Source organism: Nothobranchius furzeri, chromosome 9, assembly GCF_043380555.1.
Source record: "Nothobranchius furzeri strain GRZ-AD chromosome 9, NfurGRZ-RIMD1, whole genome shotgun sequence".
Classification (NCBI taxonomy): Eukaryota; Metazoa; Chordata; class Actinopteri; order Cyprinodontiformes; family Nothobranchiidae; genus Nothobranchius; species Nothobranchius furzeri.
In genome coordinates, this window is record NC_091749.1 from 24,537,685 (window position 1) to 24,561,353 (window position 23,669).

At 47.0% G+C, this 23,669-nt stretch overlaps 1 protein-coding gene across 4 annotated transcripts in view; it reads left to right on the forward strand.

Moving 5' to 3' along the window:
• ntrk3b (neurotrophic tyrosine kinase, receptor, type 3b) overlaps window positions 1-23,669 on the forward strand; it is a 368,425-nt gene that overhangs the window by 336,255 nt on the left and 8,501 nt on the right. For all 4 annotated transcript variants that reach the window (XM_070554718.1, XM_070554717.1, XM_070554719.1 and 1 more), the window contains one exon: window positions 21,450-21,608. In XM_070554718.1, coding sequence (XP_070410819.1) covers window positions 21,450-21,608 — 159 coding nt within the window. The remainder of the gene's footprint in view (window positions 1-21,449; window positions 21,609-23,669) is intronic.

Sequence of the window (23,669 nt, forward strand, 5' to 3'; positions counted from 1 at the left end):
TCATCGTGAAGACAGTGGTCTGCACAGTGTGGAATAGTTTAAACACCATTATTCAGCTTTTGGAGGAGTTGAGACCAGCAGAACTGTGAGGCAGGGAGGTAACTTATCCTTGTCTGTCCCAAAACAATTCATCTTACCAAAATCTGGTGCTCAGGAGCCTTCAGTCTGAGGCTGAAGAGAAAATTCCCCACAGAGGGAATGTGGATAGACACTGTGAAACCCTCTCCTCCCCTCCAGCCTGGTTGGAATTGTGACCTGGTGAAGGCTGATGCATCGTCCACCCTAGACCTCCCTCCCATCTCTAAACGGAAGTGATGAGCGCACTGACGCTGCGGCTCCCTCTGAAGCGAGGATTTTTCCCAGCCGCCGCCCCCTAAAATCTTGAAGACTCATGTCTGTGAAATGTTTGCGCTGGCTACATGTTTAGGTGCTTTTTTTTTTTTTTTTTTTTTTTTTTGCATAGCAAAGCTACTCCCTGTCTTGGATAACTCTGGAGGGCCCCCCTCTTGTCTTCATGTACTCCTTTTCTATCTCAGTGGAAATGAGCGCTGTGATGGCAGCTCTCATGGTCTGCCTGTATCTGTTTGCTTTGTTCCATATGTTTGTTTTTCCTTTGCCAGGCTGTGCTGCAGTTGCAATTTCCTCACTGAGGGACAAATAAAGGCTTTCTTAATTCTTAATAACATTGCTTTATGTTTATTTTGGATCAACCTTTCTGCCAACAGTTGTGGTGTTGCTTCTTTTCTCTTGAGACTCAAACTCTTCCCTTTATTTTAAGACCATGGGTCTCATTTGTCATACATTGCATAGAATCCTTACTAAAACTGTACTTGAGCTCAGCAAAAAAATGTACTTACGGCAAGTAGGTTTGTGATCTATCAAACATGGAGTACGCACAGCTAAACCTAATCTCCGCTTCCGAAATCGGACACTAACGAGAACGTTTCTCAGCTGCATTTTAATCACATCCCGCCCTCACCACGCCCACTTACTGCCATAAATAGTCAATGCAAAGTTCCTTGTGGATCTCATGCATATACATAAGCCGGCTGTTGCAGCGCTCCGCCAATGACGATGTAGATCAAGGCAGATCAAGGAAGCACAATTTCACAGAAGCAGAATTTGAGGTACCTGTGGGTGAGGTGGAGAAATGAAAGGAAGTGCTTTTGCAAAACAAATAAGAGAAAATCCAAGGAGTGGCACAGCGTTGCTGAAACCGTCAATGGTGTGGGTTCTTCAGAGATCTGTGGCGGATCTAAAAAGAAATGGTCCAGTCAGGATTTGATCCCCAGATTCCCAGATGAAAGTCACGCGCGCTAACCAGTCACCCAAACGGAGATCTCCCTTGTCCAAGTAGCCAGGGAGCATGATCAATCGGGTCATAGTGACAGGACACACACCGTCACAGATGCATGATATTCTGTCTCAATCTGTCCCCCTGCTGATATTCTGTGCTTCAGGCTGTGTGTGTGTGTGTGTGTGTGTGTGTGTGTGTGTGTGCGCGCATGTGTGTGTGTGTGTGTGTGTGAGTGTGTGCGCATGTGTGTGTGTGTGTGCGTGTGTGTGCATGGGGGGGGGGGGTCTTGTTCTGTGTGAAAATGAAGCAGTACAAGTAAAAATGCTGCAGGAATTCATAACTTTATCCTTCTCAGCAGCAGCACTGCAGGTGCTCTCCATGTCCAATATGTGCGTAAGCCAGGTCCTTAGTCAACTTAAAGTTGCGCACATTTTCCCGCTAAGTTTTCTTTCATAAATTCGCAAGTTTGCGTGGAAAGTTGCTTACGCAGTTTTCCTACCCCGTTTTGTCCATAAGCAAGTTTGATAAATGAGGCAACCTGCCCTTTCCTGAATACTGTTACAGGATCCCATATTTCACAAGTTCAAACAATAAAGCTCCAACCACCAAGTTTCACAACTGTGATAAAAATAGGAAGCAGTATTTCCTGTCCCCCACCAAGTTGACTCATTTTAAACAAAACCTGCTGTTTTTGTCACGTTCTGAGGTAGGTGCTTAACCCAAGACATGCAGAATCAGAGACCAAGGCAAGTATGAAGGTTAAAAATAAAATGTTTTATTCTTTAACAGGAGAAACTAAGGGTGCACTTATGTCCAGCGGTTGAGAATCAGGAAGCGGCGTCTATAGGGAAAACAGAGGTGAGTATGGGAGTCGTAGTCTTGAGGGAATTGTTTGTAGTCGGGACTTACTATGTGAAACTGAAGCAGGAAAATGAAGGGGGAGTGAGCCGGGGTGATATCCAGAGTGAGGTAGCGGTCCAAGAGGATGAATGTATGGACGACTTTGTTGAGGAGGCTGATTAGGAGGGGGAGCATGAGCGTGGTGGAGAGCGGGTCGGCTGGAAAAGAGGTGAAGCAGGAAACGAACCGGAGAACTTCTTCCAGAGAATGCGGGTTGTCCAAGGATGCAGAAACCTGAGGTGAGTACCAAAAATTCACATGAGCGAGTCATCAAAAATCCAAGCACAAAATTTGAATCAAAAGTTTAGTGAAACTCGAAGGGCTAGTGACTAACAGTTAGTAGCAATCATCCAGCGCCGTAGCATGATAACCCTCCTCCTTATAAAGCCAGCCCACTGATGAGGATCAGCGGTTGCTCCCTCTCCTGCAATCAGAACTCAGAGGTTGTGAATGAAGTGAAGAGTACTCAACCCGGGTCCTGACAGTACCCCCCCACCCCCCACCCACCCCTAATGGATGCCCCCTGGCATCCTAGCAAAGGCAGCCTCGAACTCCCTGATGAGGGAAGGATCCTCGATGTAGGAACCAGGGATCCACGAGCGCTCCTCAGGTCCATACCCCCCCAATCTATGAGGTACTGGACACCACGACCCCGACGACGGGAGTCCAAAATCCTGTTTACAGAGTAAACCAGGCCACCCTTGTAGAGATGAGCAGGAGGAGGAGGGGGAGTGGGACAGAGAGAACTGGAGACAACAGGCTTAACAAGTGACACATGAAATACTGGATATACACGAAGGGAGGAAGGGAGGTCCAAGCGAACAGTGGTCAGAGAGGGAACGTCTGTGATCTTAAAAGGGCCAATAAAACGTGGGGATAACTTGCGAGAAGATGCTTTCAGTGGAATGTCTTTTGAAGATAACCAGACGGACTGACCTGGGGTGTAGACGGGTGCGGGACGGCGGCAGCGATCGGCAATTTGTTTATTGCGTCGGGCCGTGCGGTCGAGGGCGGCTTTGGTGGCGGTCCAAGCCCGTCTAGCACCACGGAAGAACTGGGGAATGGAGGACGGAACGGGGGACTGTTGGGGAAAAAGTGAAGGTTGATAGCCGAGAGAAGCTTCAAAAGGAGACTGACCTGTAGCTGAGGAGATGTGACTATTGTAGGCATATTCCACCCAGGGTAGGTGAGAACTCCAGGTGGAAGGGTGTGAGGAACAGACACAACGCAGCATAGAACCCAGCTCCTGGTTCATGCGTTCACATTGCCCATTAGACTGTGGATGATATCCAGAGGTGAGTGCTACCTGGGCTCCAAGGGATGCAGCGAAATCTTTCCACAACCTGGAAATGAACTGTGGGCCGCGATCAGAGAGAATTTCTTCGGGGATGCCATGAAGATGAAAAACATGCTTCACCAGGAGCTGCGCTGTAACTGTGGAAGATGGAAGAGATTTAAGGGGAACCAGGTGACAGGCTTTGGAAAAGTGATCTACAATGGTAAGAATGGTGTTAAAACCGTGTGAGTTGGGAAGACCACAAACAAAATCTACTATGTGAGACCAGGGACGAGAGGGGACCGGCAGTGGTTGTAACAAACCAGCAGGTGGACGATGATCTCCTTTCTGTTGAGAACATACATGGCATCCTGATATATAGTCTTTGGTGTCCCTGTAAAGGGATGGCCACCAGAATGTCCGCCGGAGCAGTGCCACAGTTCTACCCACTCCAGGGTGTAAGGAGAACTTGCCTGTGTGGGCCCAGTGGAACACTTTACCTTTCAGAGGTTGAGGAACAAACAGTCTGTTCGGGGGTCCATTGCTGGGTCCAGGATCGGTCCTTAAAGCCTCCAATACTTGATCCCTGATCTCCCACGAGATTCCACCAATGATGCAGTTGGGAGGAAGGATGGTAGCTGGTTCGGCGTCAGTGTCGGGAGCATAATGTCTGGAGAGTGCATTGGGTTTAACGTTCTTAGGACCTGGACGGTAAGAGATTTGGAAGTTAAACCTGGAGAAAAACAGTGTCCATCGATAATGGCGTGGGTTAAGTTGTTTTGCCTCCTTCAGGTAAACCAGATTCTTATGGTCAGTCCAGATAATAAAATATTTCTCTGCCCCCTCCAGCCAATGCCTCCACTCTTTGATTGCCAGTTTAACTGCCAGAAGCTCACGATCTCCCACATCATACTTGCTTTCTGCTGGGGACAGGTGACGGGAAAAGAAGGCACAGGGATGGAGTCTATTATCCTCTTCAGCCACTTTGGATAACACAGCTCCAACTCCGGTATCTGATGCATCAACCTCCAGTACGAATTGTCGTTCTGGGTCGGGACGATGAAGTACTGGGGTGTTAATGAACTTGCTCTTTAGTGTGCAAAAAGCCTTCTCGGCCTCAGTGGACCAAACAAAAGGTCTGTATATGGATGTGAGATTGGTTAATGGTGCTGCCGTTGACTGTAGTTTCGAATGAATCTGCAGTAGAAGTTAGCAAACCCGAGAAATCTCTGGCCCACACCTTCTACCAGAAAACAACTCCAATCAGTAACTGCCTTGACTTTCTCTGGATCTGCTCTCAACCGCCCGCTCTCAATGACAAAACCCAGAAATTTAACAGTAGAGACATGAATTTCACATTTCTCGGCTTTTACGTAAAGACGGTTTTCCAGTAGGCATTGTAAAACTGCCCTGACATGTTGAACGTGCTGTGCTGGGTCTTTAGAAAAAATGAGAATGTCATCAAGATAAATGGTTACGAACCGGTTTATAAAGTCTCCCAGAACAGAGTTGACCAATGATTGAAAAATGGCTGGAGCATGTGTTAATCCAAACGGCACAACTAGGTATTCGAAATGTCCTATGGGTGTTTTGAAAGCTGTTTTCCACTCATCCCCCTCACGGATCCTCACCAGGTGGTAGGCATTTCTTAAATCCAAACGGCTGAAGATGTTGCATCCTGGATAGGTTCAAAAGTAAAAGAAAGATGGGGAAGAGGATATTTATTGCGGATAGTGATCTGATTTAAGCCTCTGTAATCAATGCAGGGTCTGAGAGTTCCCTCTTTCTTCGGAACAAAAAAGAAACCTGCGCCCAGAGGAGACGAAGAGGGGCGAATGGTACCAGCAGCCAGGCAGTCTTGGATGTATTTCTCCATACTCTCACTCTCTGTTTCAGAGAGATTGTACAACCAGCTCGATGGCAGTGGGGCTCCCGGCAGAAGATCAATGGCGCAATCATATGGCCTATGGAGAGGTAAAGAAGAGGCACGGCCTTTACTGAACATCTGGCGGAGGTCATGATAGACCTGAGGGACTGCTGTGAGGTCAATGTCCTCTGGGGGCAAAGGAGGTGGTGGTTGGCTGGCAGGTAAGGCAGATCTCAAGCAGCTCAGCGAGCACTCCGGACTCCAACCCAAAATCTGATTCTTTCTCCGGTCCAAAGATGGATTATGTTGAACCAACCAGGAGTGACCCAGAGCCAATGGCGACTGAGGAGAAGGAAACACATGGAATATTATCATCTCACAGTGATTACCTGAAACCACGAGACGCAGAGGGATAGTCTGATGGGTAATGCTAGTGAGGGCCTTATTATCCAACGATGAGACTGAGAGAGGTGTGGGTAGCCTGGTGGTTGGAATCCTCCATTTTTCCACTACCCTCTGGTCCAAGAGAGATTGCTCGCAGCCAAAATCCAATAGAGTTTCAAGTGTCACAGGTCTAGAAATTGTGGACATAACACAGTGGAAAAAACACCGGGAACCAGAAAATTTTGAATCTCCACCCACCAGTAGTCCCAGCTTTACCGGCGGGCTCTGCCTTTTGACAGTTTCAAGCAGTTATTCACAAAATACCCAGCAGTTCCACAGTACAAACAAAGTCCTGACCTTTGGCGGTGTTCTCTCTCCTCTTGAGTGAGACGGGTCCTTCCCATCTGCATAGGCTCCTCAGTGTCAGGTTGTAAGCGATTAGAAGTCCCTGGGTTCTGGTCGTGGGTTGCAGCTGCTTCAGGTACGGGGGCATGTCTAGTGAGTTCCCGTTGACGCTTATCGATCGATATAGCTAGTTTGATGAGTTCCTCCAGTGTACTGCGTTCAGGACACAAGGCTAATTGGTTCCTCACCTTGTCACTCAAAGCCTCGGTAAACACTCCTATGAGGGCGTCTTCATTCCACGTTGTTCTGGCTGCTAAAATGCAGAAATCCAAGGCCAGATCCGCCACGGTTCTTTTCCCTTGAGAGAGTGTCCAAAGCTTCTTCCTTATGTCAGTGATGGACTCGTGTCCGCCAAAAGTGAGTTTAAAATCAGAGAGGAAAGCATTATAAGGTCCTTGTAAAAATGAGTCGTCATGACTCTTTGCCTCAGCTCAGAGGAAGAGTCCTTCCTCTTAACAATCCCACAATATAAGAACTCTTAGCTGAGTCTAAGATGAAGGCCGAGGGACAACGTTCGAAAGCAAGCTTACATTGTAATAAACTGTTACAGTCCTCAAACTCTCCCCCAAAAGTTTCAGTCTGTGGTGAGGGTGCCACACGAAAATGAGATCTCTCCATAGGAGTGGCTTGCTCCTGACTGGAAGGACTTACTGTTGCTGAGGCTGCTGATAGTGTTACTGATGGTTGGGCTGGGTGGTTAGCTTGGGAAAGGGAGTCATGAATCTGACGGACTAGTATTTCCAGTTGCTGGTATCGCTGATTTGTTGCCGAGAGTTGTTCCATGACCAGAGGGAGATTTTGTTCCTGTTGGCTCAAACGTTGAGACAGATTAGATAAAACTGATTCTGCTGGGTTTGAATTGTGGCTGGATGATTCTGTCATGTTCTGAGGTAGGCGCTTAACCCAAGACATGCAGAATCAGAAACCAAGGCAAGTATGAAGGTTAAAAATAAAATGTTTTATTTTTTAACAGGAGAAACTAAGGGCGCACTGATGTCCAGCGGTTGAGAATCAGGAAGTGCGTCTATAGGGAAAACAGAGGTGGGAATGGGAGTTGTAGTCTTGAGGAAATTGTTTGTAGTCGGGACTTACTATGCGGAAGTGAAGCAGGAAAATGAAGGGGGAGTGAGCCGGGGTGATATCCAGAGTGAGGTAGCGCTCCAAGAGGATGAATGTATGGAGGACTTTGTTGAGGAGGCTGATTAGGAGAGGGAGCATGAGCGTGGTGGAGAGCGGGTCGGCTGGAAGAGAGGTGAAGCAGGAAACGAACCGGAGAACTTCTTCCAGAGAACGCGGGTTCTATTTCGTCTAGTCGTAGCCCTTAAGCAAGCTGCTATTGGAAGGGTGATCTCAGCATCAGCCAATCATGAAGAGCTTAAATGTACGCCCACCACGTGGGCACCCCTTGTGGGTTATATAAGTGGAGCGACTCCACTGCTCGCCTCCGTTTTCTCTTCACACCAAGCTTAAGAGCTTCCTTTAAGAGCAATTATACAAGAAAAATCTACTCACTGACCATGTCCAGCGACGCCAGGACCTTCCCGGCCTGCCAGACGGGCTCCAACTCCAGCGGCGACCTGCACGCCAAGTGTAAGGTCTGTCTCGGGGCTCACCACGCTGGCCTGGCCTTGACCCCCAGGCCTCGTGCCCGTTTTGTACCGCTCTGCCCGTGGCTGAAAAGGTCCGCCGGGTCGAGTACTTCACCCCCTCCACCGACGAGGAAATTCCGGTGGCTGGCATGTACTCGCTGGACAAGGCGTTACGGTTCTTCAACGTCGGCCAGGAGCCGGCTGGCTCCTACCGACTGGACGATGTCATCGACAGCGAGGAGTACGATGAAGCTGGCTGCCATAGCCCTTCTTCCCTCCTGTACAACACGGAGGTCGACCACGAGGATAGCTGCCATAGCCCTTTTTCCCTCCTGTACAACATGGAGGTCGACGAGCCTCGTGAGGAGCACGACGAGGCTGGCTGCCGCAGCCATTATTCCCTCCTGTACAACACGGAGGTCGACCACGAGGCTGGCTGCCATAGCCCTTTTTCCCTCCAGTACAACACGGAGGTCGACGAGCCTCGTGAGGAGCACGACGAGGCTGGTTGCCATAGGCCCTTTTTCCCTCCTGTACAACACGGAGGTCGACGAGCCTCGTGAGGAGTATGACGAGGCTGGCTGCCGCAGCCATTATTCCCTCCTGTACAACACGGAGGTCGACGAGCCTCGCTCAGCGGGTCCTTCTGCCCCAGTGGTTTCTCGCTCCTCCCTGCCAGCAGTTAGAGCGCTGCTCCAGGAGCTGCCCGCCATCATCTCCGCGGCTGCGACCCGCAGGGGGCTAGCCATTCCAGAACCGGCTCCCCTGAGGCAGATGAATTGGCAGGAATTTTCGGGGCAACACAGACGCGCTGTCCAGACCCCGTCTGGCCGCGCTTCCCCGCTGCCATGAGCTGCTGGTCCGCCGCCTTCTCCGAGCCTGCCAGGCTCGAGGCGCCAATTTCCACATATGCGCCCATTACCAAGGTCGAGGGCTTCTCCGACCAGGGCTGGCCATCCGTTCCTCCACTGGAGCCGGACTTGGCCTCGCTGTGTGGCGTCAAGAACCACCTCACTGGACCGCGAGCAGTTCCCGCTAAGCATGACCAGCTGCTGAGGCGGCTCGCTGATCGCGCACACCAGTGCACCTTCCAGACCGGCGCTGCAGGAAATAACATCGCCTTCTCGCCTTTGGCGTTTCCAAAATGGTGGAGGAGCTTGACTCTCCTGTCGAGTCAAAAACCATCATTACTAAAACTGCTGATGCCATCCTCAATCTGTGCTCTGCTGTACTCACCGGTTCTGCTCGCATTGCTGCCTGGCAGACCCTTATCCAGCGGCCTTGTGGCTCACGGCCCTGCCCTCCATTCCTGAACACCTGCACAGAGAGATGCTGGAAGGCCACATCACCTCTGACGTTCTGTTTGGTCCCCATCTTAGGAGCATCATCTAGAGGGCTCAGCGGCTGAACTTTCAGCCACGTTGCGAGACCTGGTCCACTCTCGGTCAGCCTCGCACTCCGGCCGTTCCCCCAGAGGATGGGACGAACGGCGCGGAAACTCCATGCGCCCAGCTGCACGGCCCGCCACGCGGAGCCGGCCTCCTGCTGAGGCGGGACCAGGGAGTTGGCGGCCAACGGTTCCGAACGAGCCAGCAGACACAGCCTTGGCAGTCACAGGAACCTCGCCGAAAACAACCACGAAAACGACTCGTTGGGGGGAATGTGTGTGCTTATGGCTGCAGTGTTAACTCTGTGAATGATTTTGGTTTTGAAATAAAACCCAAAAAACGTCACATCGAGAGCACAATCCTACAGTCCTCTGCAGAACCTTCTGCCGAATCCTCACACATGATGTTTCCCGCACCAAGCACTGCAGCACATCTGCATGTTCACACAGTCGGACTCAGTCATGTTACGCGGTTAGCTGTAAGGGTGCGCTCCATTTGCGCACCGACCCCAGCCTACGGCCAGGCCCGACTCATCCCGCTTCCCCCACAACGTTGGGTGGGACGGGATGTCATGGCGCTGTCGCGACCACGCGCAAAGCGCGCACATTGCGCGGCTCCATCTGCTGGCACTTTGACGTTCCCGTGCACGGGCCCGGCTCCCACTCGTCCTTCATGGACTCCACACTCTGCGGTGCGGATCAGCCTCTTCCAGCTGTTTCACACTCGCCCTTACGAGCACAGCCCTCCATGGGTCGCTCCCAGTTCTCTGGTACGAGCGACGGCGGTAAGGGCGCGAAACCAATCCTCAGACGTTGCTCACGTGACCTTGAGCACACGTCCGCTGTCGGAACGCGTGCACGAATAACTCCCTTTCGGCTACTCGCTAGCCCAGCGCACTTTCTCCAAATGTCTGGAGACCGCGCTGCAGCCACTGCGCACGGCGGAAACGAGGGTTTTATTTTACCGGGACGATCTGCTCCGATGCGCCCGGTCCGAGGACGGGGCGTCAGTGCAAACCAGGAGGTTAACAGAGCATCTGTCAACCCTGGGGTTTTCTATAAACTGGGGGAAGAACTCCATTCTTCCATCCCAGTCGATTATGTTTCTCGGGGTGGAGCTGATCGCCTCTCTAATGAGAGCACGTTCGTCGCCGGTGAGAGCGGCAGATCTCACCACGGTGATCTCCCGCGTGCAACCCCGCAAGATCGTGAGAGCCCTGTTAGTCATGAGACTTCTGGGCATGATGGCTGCAGCCCACTCGGTGGTGCTGCTGGGGTTGTTGCACTCGAGGCGCCTGCAAAGTTGGTTCATCTGCCTCCGGGTACACCCGATACGTCAGAAGAGACGTATGTTGAGGGTTCCCCCCTCAGTGGGTGGGGACCTCGCTCACTGGGGGAATCCCTGCGTCCCCTCACACGGGATTCCCATCGGACGTCCTGCGTCACACGTATCTGTGTTTACGGATGCGTCACTGTCTGGGGTGGAGGGCACGTGCTTGTCCCATACGGCGGCAGATCGCTGGCCCTCCCACACACACGAGCACATAAATGTGTTGGAGCTTATGACAGTGAGGAATGTGTTCATGCACTTCGCTGCCCTTCTCGATGGCCGTCATGTCGAAGTTCACACAGACAACCAGGTGACGGCAGCCTACATAAATCGCCAAGGGGGAGTTCGATCCCCCCCCTCTATTGCGCATAGCCACAGATTTACTGTGTTGGGCACATGTCCACCTGCTGTGCCACCTACATTCCGGGGATCCTGAATGTAGCGGCAGACATCCTGTCGAGAGGGGGTCCCCGCGACTCCGACTGGCGTCTGCATCCCGCGCTGCTATCACAGATCTGGATAAGGTTCGGGGAACCGTGTGGATCTGTTCACGGCTCGCGAAAACGCTCAGTGTTGCCTGTGGTTTTCCCTGAGTCCCCGGGACCAAACCTCGATCGGAGCGGACGCCTTCTCACACCAGCCCGGGCTTCGAACGCTCCTTTATGCGTTTCCACCAGTCCCTCTGATTCCCCGTCTCCTAGACCGAGTTCGGTCAGAACAGCTCTCGGTAATTCTGGTGGCTCCCAGACGCCTGTCCGCGTCATGGCTTCCGGACCAGCAAGCGCTACTGTCCGGCTCCCCGTGGAGACTCCCGCGAAGGGAGGACGCCCCTCCCCAGGCGGATGGGAAAATCAACCATCCTCCGGAAATAAGCCATCGGCTGTGGGTCTGGCCGCTGAGCGGTTTTGATTAGGGGTTTCTGGGCTGCCGCATGATGTGGTCACCACGATTCAGAGTGCGCGGGCTCCCTCTACCGTTGCATCTTACGCTGCTAAATGGGCAGCTTTCCAGAACTGGGGTACAGAGCGGAATGTTCAAGCGCTCTCCTGCCAGCTGGCGGATGTCCTATCGTTTCTGCAGATACGGACGGACAGGGGCCTCACATTCAGCACTATTAAAACATGCTGCAGCTATCTCATCCTGTCACCAGGGTTTTGGTGATAGGTCTGTTTTCAATCATCCCCTCACAAAACGTTTTCTAAAAGGTGTCAGAAGGAACAGACCTGTGTCCCGTCCGCTAGTTCCCCAGTGGGATCTAACGGTGGTTCTGCGTGGCTTATCTGAAGCCCCATTTGAGCCCTTGGACCAGGTCTCACTCAAGTTCCTGTCACTTACAACTGCCTTGCTGCTGGCACTGGCATCAGTCACGAGAGTGAGCGACCAATCCGCCCTCTCAGTGGCTCCCGCATGCCTCAGGATCCGGGCAGATGGCGGGTCTGCTGTTTTCTGCCCCAACCCAGCCTTTGTGCCCAAAAAACATTAATACTTCCTTTAAATCCAGGTCAATTTCATTGGCTGGACTTTTTCCTCCTCCCCATAATTCTGAGGAGAAGGCGGCTTCCCATCTTCTCTGCCCGGTGCGCGCGCTCGCACGATAGGTGTCACGCACTTCAGGGATTCGCTGCTCACAAATCATGTTTGTGCACTACAGGGAGTCTTCCCTTGGGCAAGCGCTGTTGGCCCAGCGCCTATGACTCTGGCTATGTGACGCCATTTCACTCGCTTACACATCATTGGGGCTGGATCCTCCTGAGACACTCAGGGCTCACTCAGCCAGAGGGATTTCCTCTTCTGTGGCGCCCCACAATGGTGTGTCAATGGAAGTCATTTGTCAGGCTGCTTCATGGGCTTCACCCTGTTCCTTTACTCGTTATTATTTACGAGATGTGTCTTCAGGATCCATCACTCGTTCAGTGCTTTGACCTTAGCAGGCTGAGTGAACGCATTATGGCACCTCATCAGCCCTGCTTGAATGAATTTCATCCTCTTGTGGATGATATTTTTTAGTGGTGGCCCCACTCTTCTCTCTGGCTGCCTCAGCCTTTTGAGCCCTGGGCTGAGGCTGAGCGACCCCCACTAAAAGGAGACATGTTGGGTGTGTCCATTGGTTGAGCTAACCAGTGTGGCGTAAACCCATCCAGCTGCGCATTATTCCAATAGCAGCTCGCTTAAGGGCTAAGACTAGACGAAATAGAACATTGGTTACGTATTGTAACCCCAGATTCTATGAGTCTAGTCGCAGCCCTTAAGCCACTTGGCCACACTGGTTCTGTTAGGACTAAGAGCCATCGGAGGCGAACAGTGGAGTCGCTCCACTTATATACCCACAAGGGGTGCCCACGTGGTGGGCGTACATTTAAGCTCTTCATGATTGGCTGATGCTGAGATCACCCTTCCAATAGCAGCTCGCTTAAGGGCTGCGACTAGACTCATAGAATCTGGGGTTACAATACGTAACCAACGTTGTCCAAGGATGCAGAAACCTGAGGTGAGTACCAAAAATTCACATGAGTGAGTCATCAAAAATCCAAGCACAAAATTTAAATCAAAAGTTTAGCGAAACTCAAAGGGCAAGTGACTACCAGTTAGTAGCAATCATCCTGCGTCTTAGCATGATCACCCTCCTCCTTATAAAGCCAGTCCACTGATGAGGATCAGCTGTTGCTCCCTTTCCTGCAATCAGAACTCAGAGGTTGTGAATGAAGTGAAGAGTATTCACAGTTTTACGTTGTTTGCCGTGTCCTGCTGTCTGCTGCGTTGTTTGGATGTTCTTTAGCAGATGTGCAGAAATTCCTTTTTTAAAGCAAACATAATCCAAACAAAGTTGTTGATAAATATTTTCCAAACTGATCATCAATCCCCCTGGATCTTAACCATTTCAAAAGCATTTGAAAATATTAATAATTCACAAACAGCTTATTCAAGAATCAGTGGTAGCCCAGCTCGGATGGCAGCGATTCTTCAGCCAATCACAGTGTTTGCTCCACGTCACGTGATCAGACATGACTCTAAAACACAACGATGAGAGAGGAGATGTTTAGATCCATGTTTTCTCCTCAGTGATACAGAAAGTTGTGTCATTCATAGTAATCTAGGTTTCCCCAGACAGAGCTGCTTTATCTCCTCACCTGCAGGTGTTTAGAGATCTAGCTAGAAAAGCTGAAGATTAACGACAAGCCTCCACAAACACCAACGTTTATATATCTAATGCCGTTTTTATAAATCACATCATCATATTAAAGTTGTTTCATCAGACACCATTGTATAAAACTGAGCTGGTGTTTAAATGTACCACCAACACAAATCAAACAAGAGTTTGATTTAGTTACTAACTAACTAACGTGTGGGGCAACACGCGACCACTACGGGGCTGCATGGTGGCACAGTTGTTAGCATTGTTGCCTCGCAGCATGAAGGTTGCAGGTTCGAAACTCGGCTGAGGCCTTTCTGCGTGGAGTAGCGTGTTCTCCCTATGCATGCGTGGGTTTCCTCCGGGTACTCTGGTTTCCCCCACAGATCACAACATGCCCTATAGGTTATAAATTGTAAGTCACTTTGGATAAAAGCGTCTGCCAAATAAATAAAAACATAAAACATTAAAAAAAAAAAGATTGAGATGTTTAGCCAAAGAAATTTAGTAACCCAAATGTCTCCAGTCTGGAAGGAAAGAGGTGAGGGAGACGATGCTGGAGGACGGCGCCCAACATGTCTCCCACTTCCCTGGGACTCACAATACAAACAGAGACAATAGGACGCCAGTCGGTACATAAATCACTTTGTGTTCTTTGATCAAGACTGCCAGCGTTACACAGACACTGTTTAGGCCCATAAAGCATTCTTTGTGACAGCGGTCAAACCAAGTTTTACACAATAATAAAATTTAAAATAAATGATTAATTATTTCAGTAATCATTTGGCGCTGTAGGCCTGGAGACCACTGGTGTGTACTGACGCTCCTTATCAACATAACTGAGAGGACCAGCTGATCTCAGAGGTTAGCCTGAACTTGATGCACTATTCTCCTCTGCAGACCGATTATAACATTTAGACACTCACGTTTATCAGTGATCCTTTCTCAGTTTTTAGTTTTGTGTAAATCTGATTTGGACAGAAATCTAAAATTTTAGAGCTACACTGCTCCGCGGCTATTTTTAACCCAGTTTTTCTGTAGCTGTGGTGAACTCAGAACTTTTTACTGGTGTAAAGAGAAAAATACATCTTGAGATGGGTTTTCAGACAGGGGTGCAGATAAGTGAAAAATATGTTTTCCATTGGTTTTGCTGAAGCAGCAGTCAGACTTAAAATTTGACGCTCTGGAGGTTAATGGAGTATGATGTGATTCTCTGTCAGCACATATGTGTTGGTGGATGAAACGCTCTCTAACGGTCCCGCTCCCCTGCAGGCTCTGGATGCTAATATTGATTTGTGGTAAATGTAAGGAGGGCACACAGCTTTGTGAGATCACTGCCCAGGAAACATACGACCGACCTGCTGTGGACACAAGAAACGGGGATACCAACACCTCACAAATACAGTGCCATGTTAACGGTGGTCCACGGGGGGGGGGGGGGGGGACTGGTATCTCATTATTGTTTTCCCAGGGCTGTTGTGTAAGTCGTGAATGAGATCAGGAGCAGCTTTACTAGCAAGTTTCAATTAGAAGTGAAAATCCTTTGGAACTCAAAGCAAATACTATATTTACAATAGAATCTCATTGAAAGGATGAACGAAGTGCGAAGATGCTGCTGCTGAACTGGTCAGCAAAGCTTGTCCCATCATCAGAAAGGTAGCATCGGCTTCCTTCTCGCACAAATCACAACCAAATATCGCTGAGTTTCAAGGGTAAAGCCAGTGTCTCACTGGGCTTCCAACATATGCAACTGGGTGGAAACGCTACATTGGGATAATATTTGTAAAGCAAATGTCAGTTAATTTCACACTGATAATTTTGAGAGGAGTTTTGAGAGGATTGAACAAATTATGAAAACTGATCTTCAAGCCAAAACCGTTTTATGCTAAATCTGTGTCTTTTGTATAATAATGATTGAATATTATTGTGTAACCTAAAGGTGATGCCACATGCACATTATTAAGTCTCATAGTGCCTCTCAGGATGATTCATGACAATCAGACTCTTAGGTAAGTTATTTAAACATTCTCATTGTGTCTGGGGTCATTTAGTCAAAAATGTTTTACTTTTTTTAAAACTTTAAATTGAAATCTGTGCACACTTAATGGGATTAAAATGACTTGCTATTCTCAGACCAGAGTGTAAATTAAAGACCCAAAAAAACAACAGAAAGGCCACAAACTGACAAACTGCATTTGATAAAGTGTACAAACTAGAAGACACTCTACATCACATGTGTCAGACACAATGTGGCCCGCGAGATAAATATTAAAAATATATTAAAACTGACCCGCAGTCCAATTTTACTAGCCTAGTGAACTAGACCAAATTCTTGCTTTACAAAGAATGGTCTAGGCATGCTCCATTGGAACCTCCGCAGCTCCTACCAGAACTCTGGCTAGCCAATCACAGCTCTCTAGAGGGGTTTCAAACACATAAAGAGCTGTGATTGGTCCATAATGGTGGGCCAATCATAGTGCTCTATCTGCTTAGTGAACAAATCACAGAGCTTTATCTGCTTTGTGGGCCAATCAGGGCACTCTATATGCCTGGTGGGTGGGATGATGCAACAGAGTGAAACAAGAGTATGTCACATTCATTGTCCAGTGGAATGCGGAGATCGTTTGAAAGACAACGGTAGAACCCGCCCCACAACCGAGAGCCGTCAATGGAGCATGGCCAGACTAAATAATACATTTATTTAGTCTGGCTTGCCAGGCTACAATTTTACAGCAAAGACTACAACTCCCATGATGCTTTGCGGCGTTAGCGCGGAGCCGAAGCACCCCCTCCTTTGTGTTTTTCCCAGCGTTTGGTGCCGGTGTCGGTACAGGATCGGCTCGGGGTCCTTCGACTGTTGATGACGTCACATTACTGCAACTCTACTCGGCTTTCACACACACGTTTTGGAAAGACATCAGCAGTTTTGCTAATACATTCTTGTTTGTTAACACCTAAGTGTTTTCTTTATAATTGTAATTTGTTAATAAAACACCATATTTGTTTTGTAAAGAATGTGAAACTGCATAAAACCAACATCGGACTGACAAAAAATAGAACAGTTCTTATATGTGAAGCCATATCTGTTTGTATTAATGTTCGTCTGTATATTTCCTTAGCTGTTATCTAAATACATTGTTTGACTCAAAATTTTGCTTGGCATCTTTCAATAAAGTTCTTATATTTTATTTTGCCCCATTTCATCAACATCAAGAGCTTTTGAGGGTCACCATTTATCATTTGCTTATATTTTACATTTCCTTTAGAAATTCAAACATATTTTCTCCAAAAAGTGTTGATTTTTGGACTACAGGACAACAACCGCTAAGACTACAACCGCAAATTTGTTCTGACCAATCAAAATCATAACATGATAATGTAACTTCTGTAAGCTTTATGTTAAGCCAATCAACTACTTTGACGTCATCGGCAGTCGAAGGACCCCGAGCCGATCCTGCAACCCGAGCAGATCCTGTACCAACGCCGGTGTCTGCAGCTCCGCTGTCTCGGTCAAACTAAACACTCCTCTCACTCAGCGCCGAGTTTACTCAGCTGTTTGCCGATGTTGAAGCCCAGAAATGGAGATTTTAACCGCTCAGTAATGTGTTCACGACTGAAAGAGAAAGTTTTCCAACTAACTTCCAGACAGAGCCGATATAACTCCAGCGAGCAGCGACACGCTCAAACCAGCACGACTCTGTGGCTGCTGTAGTTTTTATTTTTCCTCCCCGACACACAACAACGTGGTCAAGCTGCTCAGATGCTCTCCATGTTCAGTAGCACAAACCTATGTGAGCACCTGTTGTCATCTAATGTTGTCATTATTATGATGAAGATGAACAAAACAACAGGAGTCTCCTCCTCAGCTCAGATCAACCCCATGATGCAGGTATCTGGCTGGAACAGGTGAGCATCACAGTAAACCAGTGGAGCAAACTGAGCTTTAAATATGATGGTTTTATGCTCTTTTTCTGCTCCAAAACATGAAAGTTAACAGGTGAGATGTTGCATTTTCATTTAAGATAAAATTATACTTTTATTTTGTTGTTGGCCCGTGAGAAAAGATTTAACCTACAGTAAACAGGAAGTGGAAAGGCTGCAGATAGATGAATAGAATAGAAAATCCCTTTATTGTTCCTCAGTGGGGAAATCTAGACGTCACAGCAGCGATGACACTTATTACAGGAGAAAAAAAGGAGAATAAAAAATAAGAAAAATGAATAAACAAGAAAACATAAATCCTGAATAGATTTTAAATATGTTGAATATACCACAAGTAATGAATACCACTGATGCCTTTTATTTAAAACTGACTTGCTCGTGTGTAATTTGGTTATTCCACATTCAGTGTTAATGCAAAAATAGTTTGTTTCCTAATTAAAAGGTTCAAAATTGCATATATGTTGATAAAGAAAATGTGCTAATTTGCCGTCACTTTTTCAAAAAACATTAAGTTCGGCCCGCGACTCCGTCCCAGAGTTTCATTTTGGCCCCGTGTGAGTTTGAGTTTGACACCCCTGATCTACATGAATGCCCCAGATGGAGCTTCCTTTTTTCAGATGGATGGATCCCATATGTTGATAAAACCTTTACAACATTTAGAGATTCAGCTGCTCCATCAAGCTGGCACACTGATAGTGTGTGTTTATCATTCAGAGGAAATGTGTACCACAGAGCTAGGAGGTAATCAGAAATACTTGAGTTGACATTTCTTTTTTTTTTTACTTGATGCTTAAAAAGCCACGCAGCACTCACAGCTGAAGGCACGCAGATGTCAGAGCTGGCAAATGGAGTTTGGAGAAGAGCTTGTTATGATTAAATGCATCTGATTGTGTTGTAACCCTGAGGTGCAGATCGGAGACACCGCGTGAGGGTTTATTTACCCTCTCGCGCTGCACATGTTCCTGACACCATGTCTGGCTGAGGATTTGATTGTATATTGTCTTTTAGCACAGAAAATGAGCTCTGAGAGATTGATGTGTGTTTGGGCAGACTGCGATGGATGGGTGGTTTTGATGACGGACGTGTGTCTGACACATTGCAGGAGTGCTTTCACTGCTTTAGAGATAAAAACCTCAGAGGGACTTCAAAATCCATCTTATTATTATCTCAACAAAGCGTCAAGATAACAACACCAAAGGTGAAAAACCGAACCAGATAGCAGGACCTGAAAGACAACAGGAAGTGTCTGGACTACCAAATCCATGCAATTAGTGTTGTTGGTACCAGACCTTTACCCTATAGAAGCTCTGTAAACCATCAGAGCGACACAATTAATTCATAGATGGGGCCATTTTTGTTTTTTTCAACATAAATATGGATTCAGACATCAAATTTCCTGTGTCTGTATTAAAAGATTTTGGGAGATGGACATGTAGTCAGGCTGTGACCTTATTTTCAGTGTACCAGTGGGCCCATTACCTGTGAACTCCTAGCCTAGTGAACTAGACCAAATTCTTGCTTTGCAAAGTTTGGTCTAGGCATGCTCCATTGGAACCTCAGCAGCTCCTACCAGGACTCTGGCTAGCCAATCACTGCTCTCTAGAGGGGGTTCAAGCACATAAAGAGCTGTGACTGGTCCATAATGGTGGGCCAATCATAGTGCTCTAGCTGCTTAGTGAACAAATCACAGAGCTTTATCCGCTTTGTGGGCCAATCAGGGCACTCTATATGCCTGGTGGGTGGGATGATGCAACAGGGTGAAACAAGAGTGTGTCACATTCATTGTCCAGTGGAATGCGGAGATCATTTGAAAGACAACGGTAGAACCCGCCCCACAACCGAGAGCCGTCAATGGAGCGTGGCCATACTAAATAATACATTTATTTAGTCTGGCTTGCCAGGCTAGTGAACTCCAGCAGCACGTTGACAACATCTAACTTTGTGTTCTATTCATACCTCACGACTCATTCAGTCGGCAGGTTTGCTCAGTTCAGACTCACCAGCCTCTGACACAAATAGGAAATAGAAAAACCTGTGTCTGCTAATGGAAGCTTGTGATTAATGAACAACTGTTCAATCGATTAATATCCTGCCTCGGAGGGTGTGCAGCAGTGAGAGGCTTCATTCCGTGTTCGGCCGGTTTGAAAGGATCAAAGAGCTTCAGCCTGACATCTGTCTCTACTGTTAGCTTTCATCCCACACATCCCAGTCTTATGACTGCAAAGATATTTTTATGATGATATGTGGAGTTTAACTCTTTATGTTTGCGTTGCCACTCAGGCAGCTATAGTTCACACAGCTACATGCACTCAGCTGTTTCTTTTTTATGTTCACAACTTCTGACTTATTCCTGGCTTGGGTTAACCGTCCCACTGTCCTAAGGGGTGTGACCCCCGAGGAAAGTTGACCATTGAGCAGGACTGATGGTTTATCCCTTGAGGTCCACTAGGCAGGGGTTAAGTGTCTAAGGACATGTAAACCAAGCGGTATGCGCTACTTTCGGTTCTTACCGGATGTTGCTAACATGATCATTTATCAACAATAAACATGAAACATTATGTGGATAAAAGTGTTACGGTGTTGTTAGCAGCAAGCAAGGGGGTGGGGGCTGGGTGCTGGTGCTCGGCTAACTAAACCGAGCTCATGAAGCGGCGCGACGCGCACCTTGTTGCCTAATCCTTTTTTTATTTTGGTGGCGCTGTTACGGCCATTAATGATCAGCGTTTGGTGTTCTAGCTATGTTTTTGTGAGGAGAAACGTGTCCCACCTTGATCAGTCTGCCAAATAAAACTAACAAATACACTTGAAAACAATTCTTACCTTTAGTTTCCCTCCGCATCATTGTAGTAATAAATTTTAATGTTTTGATGGTATGATGTAATTTCCTGTCATGTTTACAAATATTACTGCACATTTTACAGATTTCATTAATTTATTAATATTGAAAGGCACAATTTCTAACTGTCAGTGTTCATTATGGTATTTTCCAATAACTATTGTTATAGAAACAATTTTAAATATAGACTTTTACTGATCTAAAGTGTGAAATGTGAATTGTTCATATTTCTTTACAGATTCAAGTAGTTGGAGTTAACATTTCTATTACACAAGTTGAAAATTATTGCCTTAAAAGAAAAATGTGTATATTTTAGTTGAATAGTTGACTTTAGTCAAAAGACTAAAGCTGAATTTAAATTTCTTGTCAAAATTAACGCTGCCCGTTCACTTACATTAATTTGTTTGTTTTCCGGGGACCCATGAGCCGACCGGAAGTGGAGGAGACTTAGGGCCGTGCTATCCTTGCTGTTTAATGACGCCAACGCATGTTTAAAATGGCTGCCACACATTACTTGCATTAATCTGAAGCGTTGTTTGTGCGCTTCCTTCAGAATTACTGCGACATGTCCGAACGCTGCAATATAAGAGTAACCGGTAGGTGGAGTAAACAAAACAAGCAAGACACACTCACCATCTCTGGTTTAGAGGTCTTTCACACCATCTACGATACCACTGCTGTCTCTTTTTCTCTTGTGACCTAAAGCATAACCAGATACTGATCTCTTCAATTGACGCCATGTTTGTTTTGGTTGTACCCACAAACCTGGCTCTCTCTCCGGTCGGAGCAGTCTAGCGTGTCCCCTAGTGGAACATCCATTACGACATGCAGTGCAGTTCCATGTAGCAGCAAGTATGAGCACAAAGATGCAGCCTGCTGCCTGTACCAACCCGAGGTTAAACAGCAAGTCTATCACGACCCTTAGGCCATCTATCTCAACATGTCAACAACACAATCATGTTCACTTCTATGACCAGTTAACCCTGAAGTGATGCTACCAAGCTGTGTTGCTGCCTGAAAGTCCCAATAAGTGTTTTAAATAAAAGTTCCTGTTGGTCTAAAAGATACCTCTCCTCCCTGCTTTCCTGTTTTTTCCTCCTCTTCAGGTTGGAGGACATACCATGCTGCCTATTCGCTGGATGCCCCCAGAGAGCATCATGTACAGGAAGTTTTCCACGGAAAGTGACGTTTGGAGCTTTGGAGTCATCCTGTGGGAGATCTTTACATATGGGAAGCAGCCGTGGTTCCAGCTGGGTAACAACGAGGTAAGACCCAAACAAGCCAATGAAGCATACACTGGATGGATGGATGGACGTATAGATGGAAGGATGGATGGATGGATAGATGGATGGATGGATGGATGGATGGATGGACGTATAGATGGAAGGATGGATGGATGGATGGTTGGGTAGACATAGATGTTTTTTTGTTTCCTTTAACCTAAGTGTTAGTCTGAGTGTCTAATAGCAGATGGAAATGATAACTGCAATTTTGAATCTGAATCCACTGCCTGGTGTTGTTCTTCTCTCTATGAGAACCCCCAGCCTGCTGAAGGGATAAATTGATGCTATTTTTGGTAACAGAAATATGGCTTATTACAAAACCTCCATTAACGTGTTTTCTTCTTATTATTCTTCTTTATTGTATGTCAATAATTTTCCATCAGCATTACTCTAGTAAAGCAAACATGTTGAGAAAATGAAGTCGACCAAAACAAACAGTCCTCCATGTGATCAATGGGTAATTTTGCTATTTCTGAGGGATTTTTCAGACACTGAATGAAACGCTCATCAGTGTCCGGTACCTGTGCACGTGTTTACAGACGAGTGCTCTTATGAGGCTCTTCCATCTTTTGTCTCAATATAATTTTATTATTGAGTGGGTTTGACTGGAATATTAAACTTAATATTGGGTTATTCAGATATGTTCAACACATAATACAATGATGCATTACTGCAACAATTATAGATGGGCACAAGCGACTCGGTGAAAGTGATGAATGATCACCGAGCTACTATAAGAACTTGTTACAAGCAGGCTTCTCTCTTTCTCTCTTCTGGGCTTTACAGCTTGTATCAATCTCCTCTGCAGAGCTGCACATAAAATTAGCATGCACCTTCTCTGACAGCCTCTGTAACCCCAGGCTGTAGTAAGTCTTGGCCTGTGTAAAGCGTAATGCAACTTGTATTCACTTCATTTTTAAGGATAAAGCTGACAATAGCAGGTGTTGGTTGGCCATTATTCACTGCCAGACAGACACAACAAAATACCCGCAAGAAATAATCTAATTCAACCCAGACTGTTATGCTTTAATGTCTCTAATGTGGCTGTAAGGTGCACTTGCTTTGATCTTTGCACTTTCATTTCAGGATTTCTGAGGAGAAAGCGTGAAGGCAGTGTTTATAGGGCAGCAAGCACACACTTGTTATGCCTTATCAAACAATTGATTTCTTCATTATTTTTTCAATTGTTTGTTTTCAGTGCAACTTAAGGTGGGAAAGAAAAATAGCAGCTTTGAGTTGCAATTTTCCATAATACATTAGTATCCTCGTGCAGCGGTGCTGAACGTCTGACAGAACTTGCGTGGCGTGCATGTGGATATGTTTACATGTACAACAACAGATTTGGTGAGTGTGTTTGACATTTAGAGTCACAATAGGGGCATTCATCTGAAATAAACCAGGCTGAATCATGTGTTCAAACTACTTTAGAAAACAAAAGAAAGCAGAATTCCCACCTGAGTGTTGCAGTTGTGGTAGAAAATGTCCGGTTTGTCCAATTTCCTTCTATTTTTCCTGTTGCTTGGGCCGCACAACCGATCCGAGTCCGGTGTTCTTACATCTGCTAGCAACTTGGCATCATCACACGTCTGTGTCAGTGGGTTACTTCCTCTTCGAACTGCATTAACACATCGCTATGCTCTCAGATCTACAGATTCCATAGAAATGTGAGTCGATCACAGAAATGATAGGAAATTTTCTTTCATTGTAAATGCAACAATGACACTGCTATGCTTTCAGTAAATGACAAAGAGGTTTTACAGGTATGTCCTTTTGTTCTGCACCTTCACCATCATCTGAGTGGCAGTAGCACATTTGCACAACAATCCTTCCACATATGCCGGCAATGGCACTGTGCCCTGCCCGGCACCACACGTCTCAGATTGAATCAGCATGTACCTACAGAGAAGATCAGATGACACTACCATGGTGTTCCAAAAGAGTTCAAATGAAGGCACCTGGACGTCTCATCCAAGGACCTTTGTCAATTCTGACTGGAATATGGAATAGTCATGCTTATGAGCTGTAGCTGTCAATTGTTATTTA